The sequence below is a fragment of the Sturnira hondurensis genome, unplaced genomic scaffold (genome assembly GCF_014824575.4).
Source record: "Sturnira hondurensis isolate 20B ecotype Veracruz unplaced genomic scaffold, ASM1482457v3 Scaffold0001221, whole genome shotgun sequence".
Lineage (NCBI taxonomy): Eukaryota > Metazoa > Chordata > Mammalia > Chiroptera > Phyllostomidae > Sturnira > Sturnira hondurensis.
Window position 1 is genome coordinate 4,185,753 of NW_028073852.1, and position 9,865 is coordinate 4,195,617.

Sequence of the window (9,865 nt, forward strand, 5' to 3'; positions counted from 1 at the left end):
GCCTCCGGGGCCTGGCGCCTTGCACATGGGGACCGAGACCCGGGGACTAAGTCTCCGCGCGCAGAAACCCTCGCACTCGGCCAGTTGGGGCACCTGTTTCCCAGCTCTCGAAAGACAACACTATTGTGCACACCCAAAACCCAAATTCTGTAATCACGGGCGGCTCAAGCGGAGAAAAGTTTCCAGTGGCACTATCTACAGGTGTCTTTCCCCCAGACCAGCTGAGCGACGGGATCCTGGGCGAGGCGGGTGGACCTGGGCTCAGCCCTCCCCACCCCACCCGAAAAGCCCTGGGTCCCAGCCCTCCCCAGCCTCTCCGTCCGAAGTGGCGGGTCCCCCGTGGGGGCGGGCCCGGCTAGGTGGGCCCCGGCCCGCGCCTCACCTGGAACCCCAGGCCGGCCCCCGCCCGAGGCCTCGGCGACTCTCCGTGCCCGCAGCCGGCTGGCTCACTCCGCCGCTGGCCCACAGGTTTCTGGGCTGCAGCCTCCTTCCTGCTCACCTCCGGCGCGGCGAGCGAGGGGCGGAGCTGCCTCTATTTACATAAAGGGCGAGCCGCCGGGGCCAGCGGAACCCAGAGCGCCGGGCTCCGCCCCGCCTTGCCCCCGCCCCCCGGAGACCTGCGCCGGCGGGGTGGGGGCGGGCCGAGGGCGCCCTCTGGGGGCGGGGACCGCGCTCGGGCCAATCCGTGGCCCCGGGCAGGACGGGGGCGGGACCTCAGCCTGTGTGAATATGCACGAGGCGCTGCCGCCCCGCCCCTGGTCTCACCTGCTGGCACCTGGTCGCAGAACTGTAGGCTGCGCCCAGTGTCCCGCCGCCTCCCTGAGGAAGAAATAGTTCCCGAAACGCGGGACCGCCCAGGGCCACCTCCCAGGCCCGACTTCCGAGAGGAGCCGTGCCTCCCGTAACCCGGCCCGGAGCCCCAAGGGAGGGGCATAGCCGGGCGGCTCTTCCTGAGAGCGTCCGGCCCAATCAGAGAGGGTGGCCGGCAGACACAGGGCCACGTTTCTGGATCCCGGAGCGAGATGGCGTGAGGACAGGGGCGTCGCCGCGAGGCGCCTCCCCTCGGGGTAGGCTCCAAGCCTGGACCCCCGCCTCCGAGCCCCTGCTTTGTCTGGCAGGCGCCCGAGATAACCAAAACAGCACCCAAGTTTTCAGCAATGAAGGAGAGGGTTGGAGCGACGAGCAGCGGTAACGGAAGGGGCGCAGAGACCAGGCCCGAGTCCCGGGACGTGTACGGCGCGCACCATCGCAGAGCTCGGCGGGAGCAGGGTCAAACCACTCCGACATGGCGCCTCTCGGCCGGCCTTCTCCCCGAACTCGGCTGCGTTCAGGGAAGGGCCGATGGAGCGCCAGGCTCCCTCCCTGAACTACCCTTCATGAAGCCAAGCTGACTAGAGGTCTGTGACTTCTCAAGCCCTCCGGCGCATCTCCTGAGAAAGGTGGGGGGCTGCGTTCCCGCCCTCCCAAGGGCTTCTCTTAACTTCCATACTAGAGAAAGCAGGGGTCTCTGTGGGTGGGCAAAGTAGAGGTGAGAGTCTGGGGGCCAGTTCCACAGACAGTGGGAGGGGGTTGAGGTCTGTGCCCCGACACCGGGGCTGGGGACTTGTCCAGTATATTCAGCCACAGAAGAAAAAGCAATCTATTTTTTAATAGCTATGGCTTTGGCTTTATCACATGGGCAGGCACCCTCACGTTTAAAGGCACGGAGTCCTCTTCTGCCCCACCTCGCTGGGTCTCTAGAATGCAGTGCTGAGTTCCAAGGGGGTCACTGCAAGGCAGCAGTCTCAGTCCTGGGGCTTGGAAGTGCTGCAGCGGCCAGGTAGGGGAGGCTGGGCTTGGCTCTTCTGCAAGTATCAGACACCCAGGGCCAAGGCCCAGGCCAGCCCCTGCAGCTACTGGGTGTAGGAGGCAACCGAGATTGTCCCTGAGAGCAGACAGTCAAAGTCCCCCCAGGCAGGCCCCAGGCCCTGCCAGAACTGGTCAGTGTCCTAGATCCCTGGGAAGTGTGAAGTCCCTGAAGCTGTAGAAGGAGATGTCTCCATGATCCACCAGGGCAAAGATCAGAGGAACATCCCCGCTCTGGTAGGACAACCGCTTGAGGGTGCAGAGGTCTGGAACTGGCTCATCAAATCTGCAGGGATAAAGGTTCAACTGAGACCTGGCTGTAGCTTACCTGCAGGCTCTGGACCCCAGCCCTCTATGGCTCCCAGGGAAGGGAGACTAAGACAGGAGTTGGGGGTACAGAAGTGTAGCCCCTGGGCTCTTCTGTCTGCAGACTGCATGGTAAGAACTCAGGTCAGTTCAAGAGACCCAGGGTCCTGGTTGGGTAAGGGGGCTCGGGAGAGTGAGGTTCTCACTGAGCTCAGGAGTAAGTGGCACAGGAAGGACTACCCCAAAATGCCAGGACTCAGGGCTGAGGACTGGTAAGCTTGGCTTCCCATAGCCCCAACGGGCTGTGTGTAGCCTCGCTTCTGTCCCGTAATTTCTCTGGAGCCATCAGGGACTGGCAGACTGGTCAGGGGTGCAGGAAAGAGGTCCAGGAAAGAGGTCCACTTGGTTTACAAGAGAATCAGAAGCAGCCTGGGGGCAGTGCTCGCTGGTCTCCTACCCACTGATGCACATCCGGGCATAGGGCTTGCCAGGGTTATTCTTTCGGAACAAGGCCACAGCGTCGGCCTGGTAAACATCAAAGCTGATTTCCACGCCCCCCGACATCTCCGGCAGCCTGAGAAACAAGTGAGAAACTTTAGGGACTCTCCGGCTCCACCCTGTCTTTCCACACCACCCTCTCCCTCCCCCAGTTCCAGGAAGGACCCTCTGCAGGGGAACTGAGCTCCTGCTGTGAGGTGCCCTTGAGGGTAAGGGGAGGCTCCGATGCCATGTCCAAACCCCGGGGATAAAGCCACCTTTTGTCTCTCACTCCTCCCTCTCCCCTAGACATACAGGAGTATTAGCCAGGGTGGGCGTCCCTGAAATGATCCCTGAGCTCATACCCAACTTGAGGAGTTAAATCCCAGCTGCCAGCTCCTGCTGGCCTCCAAGTACTGTGGGGACGGGCACTGCCTGGAAACTCACCCGGCAGCTTCGTCAGCCAGGTGTGTCGTCTGCAGCACAGAGATCCGCTGAAGGACCTTGGCTGTGAGGACGGTAAAAGTAAGACATGGGGGAGGGGAATCAGTCACCTCCGGACCCCTAACATCTCTCACCTGCCTTCTAGTGTAGGCTGCCCAGACTCAGCAGATTTTCAAAAGTGCAGGTATCCCCCGTGTCGTTTCTCTGAAATGTAACCGACCGGGCCACATGGTCTAGTTACTTAGAATCTACCATGTTCCTTTAAGGGTTGTAAGTAGCTCTGACTCCATTGATACTATTCTTGTTCCATTACAGTGATTTTCAAACTCTTTCATCTCATGGCACATATGCTAATTATTAAAGTTCTGTGGCACACCACAAAATCTGTATGTTTTGCTGATTTGACAAAAAATAAGTACAATCTTGATTCACTCACACAGGACAGCTATTGTTGTGTTGGCTGTTGTCATTTTTTAATTTGACAGCCTGCGGGAAAAGAGGTCAGTGCCCCTGACTAAAGTCAGGGGTTGCACATTTTAAACATTCTTGCAACACATCAGTTGAAAAATCACTGCTCTGTCGGTTCCCTGTTCTTAACACTTCAGGGCACACCGTATACCTTCCTCTTATTTGGCCACCATGCCACCTTGTCCCCTCTAGCAGAGTTGGGGGCTGAGCTGTCCACACACATCTGCGTGTGACGTTAAGGACGTGGTCTCAGTTTTCATTTCTCTGGCATTGACTTGCCATCCCCCAACCTTCCCCCATGGCTCTTTTGCTGCTTCCCAGGAGAACAGACTGTCTTTAAGGGTCTTACTCCTCAGGACTGCTCTCTCTTCCCTCCTCTTTCTTAAGCCTCCATCAGACATGGTCAATCCATGCCCCCCATTCAAAGTCTTGTGATTTCTTAGCTGCCAGTGGCCTGTGGGGCTAAGGCAGGGTACCTGGCGAGTCTGCCTGGCCAGGACTCAGCAGGGGGGTGACAGGCTGGTCCCACAGGTGTGGTGGGCGGCTCTGGGTCTGCTGCAGGTGCCGTCTGTGCAGCAGCTGCTTGTACTCCTGCCAGCTGGAGCAGCGCTGCACCTCGGGGTCTGCGTTTACATCCTCCTGGAAGTGCTGGGCCTCTGCCTGTTGCTCCCGTTCCCGTCTGGAGAGCTTCTCCTTTCGCTGGTTCAGCTTCTGGCACCAGGACTCAGCATCTGTCTCCCGCCCCACGACGTTGGCTGGGAGCAGCTCTGGGGCTGGGGCGAGCAGGAGGGTGTGGCGGCTATCTGAAGCCATGTTGGGGAAGGAGATCTGCTCAAAGTTCCAGCGTGGCTTAGGAGCCTCCTTGAGCCCATTCTCCACTTTGCCACTTTCCTGGCTGCACCCCACCACCTCCTTGGCCAGGCCGGGGTAGGGCTCCAGGGACCCCAGAAGCTGAAAGGGGCCTGCTGGGCCCTTTACAGGGCTTGACTCTTGGGGTTTCTCCGCTGGGCGTCGGCTGTTCTGGTTGCTGGGAGAAGGGATGGAGGTTGCCAGGCTCTCAGGTGTCCCATCCACCCCCTGCAGGGGGTTCTCCAGGGCCTTGGGCTTCTTATTAATGGACCTGAGGAGTATAGGGAGGGAACGCAGCACATCTGCTCCTGATTACCGAGGTACACACATCCCACGCGTGTCCTACTGCCTCCCTGAGCCTATATGGCAGCCCCCCAGGCCCAGCTCTTCGACACCTCCATGCATTCTCCAAGTTCCCAAACGCCAGCACTCTCTCAACCGCTCTGTCCCCTGGAACTCCCTGGGTGGTGGCCCTGTGGGGAGCCTTACCCAGAGCTGGAGCTCCTCCTCTTCCTCTTGCCACTCCGATCCTCCAAGCTCTGGGCACTGCCGTCCAAGTTCAGCTGCCTCTCGTAAGGGGACAGGATGGCACTGTGGGATGGGAATTAGGCAAGCAACAGACCCACCTTCTCAGCCTGGTGCTCCGGGTGGAGTGTGTGAGGGACTGGCCCAGCAGAGGCAGTTGGCCAGGGTCAGAGCCACACTCAGGGGCCAAGGCCCAGGGCAGACCTGCCCTCAGGGTACACAGGGGTGGCCACCGGGCCTGCCCAGGCCTCTGGGTCTCACCAATGGCACCTTTGAACAGTCTCTGTGGAACCAGGGCTCCTGCAGAGCCAACGATGAGTGATTAATTACTGACTAGAAAACTTGGGAAATACAGAAAATAAAAATAAAACCCACGGATACCACTATAACATTTTGTTTCTTTTCTTTTTTCTTAGATTTTAAATTCACTTGCTTTTTTTTTTTAGAGGGGGGGACGGGAGGGAAACATCAATGTATTGTTGCCTATTGCACGCCCCCTACTGGGGACTTGGCCTGTAACTCAGGCATGTGTCCTGACTGGGAATCGAACCAGCGACCCTAGTGGCTTTTTTTTATTTTTAAAGAGGGATCTCGCACTGTGCTAGGCATTATTCCAGATACTGGGCACCCAGCCATGTCATCCTGGGCAGGTCTCAACCCCTCGGAATGTCAGTTTCTCTTGGCAGAACTGCAGAGCTGGACGACTCCAAGGCCTCTGAGATCCCTTCCAGCTGTCAAGTCTGACAGCTGTGATTGGGCGTGCCCTCCGCTGAGGGGTGAGCCCCCTACACTCAGCGGTGGGTGGGGAGAAGGACCCAGTAAGCCCCTTGGCTTCGGTCACTTCTAGGTAAGCAAGAGACCATTGTTCCTCCTAAGCTGGCGAAACGAAACTCTGCTAGGGTGCGGGAATCTAAGTCATCTTAGTCACCACAGGCCAGTTTTCCAAAATGCCACCACGGACCTGGGTGGAACATCTCTCCTCAGAAGCACAGCCTTGTGTGTCTCCCTGTTCTCAGAGTCAGAACAGGCCTCTGCAGCTGGCTGCTGCCAGTACGTTCCTCTGCAGCTCTCGGCCAGGAACCTGGCATGTCCTCACCTGGTGACTCTTCTGAGGAGGAACCCTGTCTGCCCACACAGCCTGCGCCAGCTGGTGCCACAGAGCTAAACCCTGTGTCTGCGCCCACTGTGGTACCTCCCACCCCCATTGGGGTGGGCTTTCCTGTTGCGGTTTCCATCTGACCATTCTGAGTGCCAGCTACGGATCCCCAGGTGTCATCTTCTAGTCCCCACTAAAAGTTAAGTGGGAGGACGGAGGAAAGGGGCCACCTGGGTGAGCTGTGGGACAGAGGGACTGTTTTGGGGGCTGTCACCATACCTACACCAACCTGCCAAGGCAGCTACACCCCTGTATCCATTTTTTGTTTCCTAAAAACATTGTATTGGCGGTCTGTCTCCATGCTCGTTTTTCCAACCAAAGTGACACACTGCTTCGTAGTCTTCTGCTGTCAACAGTGGATTATGGACGTGGGTCCTTAGCCCTATAGCCTTCTTCCCTGCCACGAGTTGTTTTTTATGGCTGTAAGGCTGCACTGTCCAATATGGCAACCACTAGATGTGAACTATTTAAGTTAAATTTAAATCCGTTAAAACTAAATTAAGTTGAAAATTCAGTTGTACAAGCCACATACATTGGACAGTATAGACACAGAACGTTTTCATCACCACAGAAAGTTCTACTGGGCAGTGCTGTTCTGGGGGGTAAACTGATTTGCATGCCTGTGCCCTCTGTGTTGGACTCCTACGACGTTTCCGAGTTCGCTGATTTTGCAAGGTGATGCGTGTAGGATCCCCACTAGATGCAAATTGTCTGGGGCAGTGGTTTTGCCCCCTGCTATTCCTCTTCAGTGAGCACAGGGCCTGCACCCGGTAAGGAGTCAGCTAATGTTGCTGGACGAGTGGGTGAGCTTACATACGCATCTGTGACCACTCCCTTCCGATGTATTCCAATTCCAGAAGCCAGAGCTCTGCTGCAGAGCCTTTGTTCCCCACACCGGAACCTACAGAGGCTGTACCGGTTTCCACTCGAAGTGTGGGGGTCTCTGTGGCTCTCAGCAATGCTGGATTACTACAGTGACAACCTTCAGCGGCCCCAGAGGAAAGAACCTCTAACCTAGCAAAGGAAACCTTAACTCTACTCAACTGCTAATTCCTCACTTGGCCCTTCATGCCTGCACTTGACAAATCTGCTTGCACACCTACTAAGTGCCAGGCCCTGTCCTGGCACTACATTTCCATGCTCACAGTGAGCTGCAGGCGCTCAGTCATTATCTGTGGGGTTGCACAGGCTGAAGGTGGGGTACAACTTGATAACCAGGGTGAGCTGAAATGACCCAGATTGTCCCAACGTGCCTCCCCAAAGAACATTTCCAGCAGAGGCCCCCAGCCCATGTCCACGGAGCTGCAGCTCCAACCAAGGACTCTAGGTAAGCAGTGGCCACTTTCTGCTTTGGGGCTAGTCTCCCAGGTACCCGGGCTGGAACAGACAGGAGGGCAACAGGACAGGGATTTACCTTGGTTGGAATCGTCGAACCACATAGCCCAATCTCTTCAGGTGGCTGAAGACCTCAAAAGAAAACAAAAACACTAAAGGTTATACATCCACTTATGAAAATACCAAAGCTTCTCTAGACAGAAGCCATTCTCCATCCCCCCTCCGCCAGGCATCCCCAGATTCCAAATCCTAGGACTGGTTGGACCACACTCCTTTATAAGTACTTTCCCCAAACTAAGGTCTCAGTATGAATTCCTGTCTCTTGCTTACCTTACTTGGCACAAATAACATATAGCAACTTCTTGATTTAAATGCAAATCCCCCCAAAATTATAGCCAATGGGCCAAGCCAAAAACTGCACCTTAAAATATTTTGATATTAAAGCTGTAAAAAGGAAGCTCCTGACCACAAAGGGGACAAGAGGGTGGCAAAAGGTGGTGGGCACCTCACCACGACCTCCGCTGATAGGGGTGGGGTGGGATCGGTCTGGTAAAGAGCCACATGTTCACCCTCCTGTCCCCACATCCAGATCAGAGAGATGTACGCAGGAGTATCCCCCACCTTGCTCGATCCCTCAGCAGCCTTCAACAGAGCTGGCCACTTCCTCCCGGCAAGACCTTCTGTCAGTTTCTATGATGCCACCTCTCTTGGTTTTCCTCCTGTGTTGCTAGACACTCTCGGTCTCTGTTTCCGGTCTCTCTTCTGCCCCTGACCTCCTCTTGCTGGAGTACGCTGGGTCTCAGATGCAGCCCTCCACTCCAGCCACATACCCACACAGCCCTCAGTTTTGAATACCACCCACGGGCTTGTGATGTCCATACTGATGTCTCCAGCCTTGTGCCTCTCCCTGCTTTGTCTTCTTCCTGGCCCTCAGTTCTGCGAAGTCAGCCCTTCTTTTGCTTGCTGATTTATCATTATCCATTGCCACCATTAGGATGTAAGTTTCATGAGAGCTAGGCCCTTGCCTATCATGTAGCCCCAGCACGCGGCTCTGTGCCTGGCACCCATAGGTACTTGTGAATACTAACTGACTCAGCGGATGTGTGGCTCCTCTCCTGAGAAAGGGAGACAGATACCTGGTACTGCAGGAAAGTCACAGTGTCCTCACTCAGCAGCAGCTGGTAGGCCTCCTGGACAGACAAAGGCAGGTCTTGGTAGAAGAGCTGTATGGAGCCCTGGAAGTGGGGCCAACAGTTACACGTGGAAGTCTTCCCTGCGGTGGCACTGCCAATGGGGTAACTCCCTGTCTCTTAAGATCTGTGCCCTCCCTGTCCCGCCCCGAGAGCATCACGGCAAGAATACTGTCCACCAGGAAGCGGGGGCAGCACCAACACGAATGTAGGCTGGAATCACTGCTTCCTGCCCCGCATTCTCGCCTTTTGCTCTAGAAGCTTAGGTTCAGTTGCATATACTTTTTCTACCCACACCCCCCCCTACCGGTTCCTTGGTCCCAACCCGTTCCCCACCCTCCCGAGGTCCCACTCACACACTCTAGCAAATACAAGGCCTCTTCGGGGTGCAGCCGCTGCCGGCCCTGCTCTGAGAAGCCCATGGTCTGCCAGAATTTACCCTGTGTGGGATCCACAGCAAAGTCACAAAGGAGCCAGGAAGGAGAGAAGACGGTTCCCCTGCCCCAGGGACCCCGCCGCTCACCGCAGGAGACTTCAACTCCACGAACCCCTCTTCTGGTCTCCACTCGGCAGCCACCAAACTGCCCCTGTTGAAGAGTGGGTTGGGGTCCGTCTCAATCGACCGGGAAGTCTAAAGGGTCAGTCGGCCACGCCTGGCCGGACCCCGCCCCCGGTCCGGCCCGCCCCCCTTACAAGCGCTCTACGCGCTCCTCCGCCAGCAGCTGCCAGAGTTCCACTCGGCACAGGCGCAGCCGCTCGGCCTGGGCCGCTGAGCCATCGGGGAGGAAATCCTTGGGCCCTTGCGAGCGCTGGGGCAGCTTCTGAGACCGCGAGCGGGCGGCGAGGAGTTCCCGGGCACTGAAGAAGGGTTAGACACAGGGTCAAAGACACGAAGTTGGGGCCGCCTGGCCCATTCCTGGACCCCTGTCCTATTCCCCGAGGCGACTTCACGGTCCCCGTGACTCCCCCAGGCCTGGCCGCGCCGCACCTGAGCACGCGCCCGGGGGGAACCTCCACGGTTGCGAGGTCTGCTCCGGACTCCATCGGGCCACCGCCTGCGCCTGCGCGCGTACCGCCCTTGACCCGCCTACCACCGGAATTCCGCGCGGCCCTAAAGCCGGAGGATCCAACCTCCGTTCCTCTGGTCTCCAGGTCAACCCGCGGGCTAGCTCTCCGCCTTCCTAGCTGTCCTGGTTCCTAGCTTAGACTTGTGCCTCAATTCCAGGGGCAGAAAGTTTGCAGGTTTCCGGATTCGTAGGAGTTTCCCTCT

At 57.3% G+C, this 9,865-nt stretch overlaps 3 protein-coding genes and 1 long non-coding RNA gene across 7 annotated transcripts in view; 1 reads left to right on the plus strand and 3 right to left on the minus strand.

The window, feature by feature from the left end:
• The window catches only part of LLGL2 (LLGL scribble cell polarity complex component 2), a 29,634-nt gene extending 29,096 nt beyond the window's left edge, over window positions 1-538 (minus strand). For 2 of the 3 annotated variants that reach the window (XM_037065505.1, XM_037065515.1), the window contains exon 1: window positions 383-538. The gene's annotated coding sequence lies outside the window, so the exon portion shown is untranslated. The remainder of the gene's footprint in view (window positions 1-382) is intronic. The other variant, XM_037065547.1, reaches the window with a different exon arrangement.
• A 233-nt stretch (window positions 539-771) lies between these two features.
• LOC119000832 (uncharacterized) lies at window positions 772-4,218 on the plus strand. Its single transcript, XR_005069417.1, has 3 exons — window positions 772-1,439; window positions 2,802-2,858; window positions 4,139-4,218. It is a non-coding gene; the product is annotated as an uncharacterized LOC119000832 (long non-coding RNA).
• TSEN54 (tRNA splicing endonuclease subunit 54) lies at window positions 1,629-9,670 on the minus strand. 2 transcript variants are annotated; one of them, XM_037065794.1, is made up of 11 exons: window positions 9,584-9,670; window positions 9,289-9,453; window positions 9,119-9,182; window positions 8,952-9,035; window positions 8,542-8,640; window positions 7,485-7,537; window positions 4,879-4,980; window positions 4,017-4,660; window positions 3,076-3,136; window positions 2,609-2,725; window positions 1,629-2,131 (listed from the first exon to the last, which is right to left on the minus strand). In XM_037065794.1, exons 1-11 carry the CDS (start codon window positions 9,637-9,639, stop codon window positions 1,981-1,983), a joined length of 1,596 nt encoding a protein of 531 aa, XP_036921689.1. In that variant the 5' UTR covers window positions 9,640-9,670; the 3' UTR covers window positions 1,629-1,980. The 2 variants fall into 2 exon arrangements, with proteins under 2 accessions (XP_036921689.1, XP_036921682.1); XM_037065787.1 differs by lacking the exon at window positions 8,952-9,035 and having other exon boundaries at window positions 9,584-9,645.
• Window positions 4,883-9,865, minus strand: part of TMEM94 (transmembrane protein 94) — a 50,423-nt gene continuing 45,440 nt past the window's right edge. Inside the window, exons 32-33 of the transcript XR_005069344.1 lie at window positions 6,396-6,401; window positions 4,883-4,893 (exon numbers count right to left, since the gene is read on the minus strand). The gene's annotated coding sequence lies outside the window, so the exon portion shown is untranslated. The remainder of the gene's footprint in view (window positions 4,894-6,395; window positions 6,402-9,865) is intronic.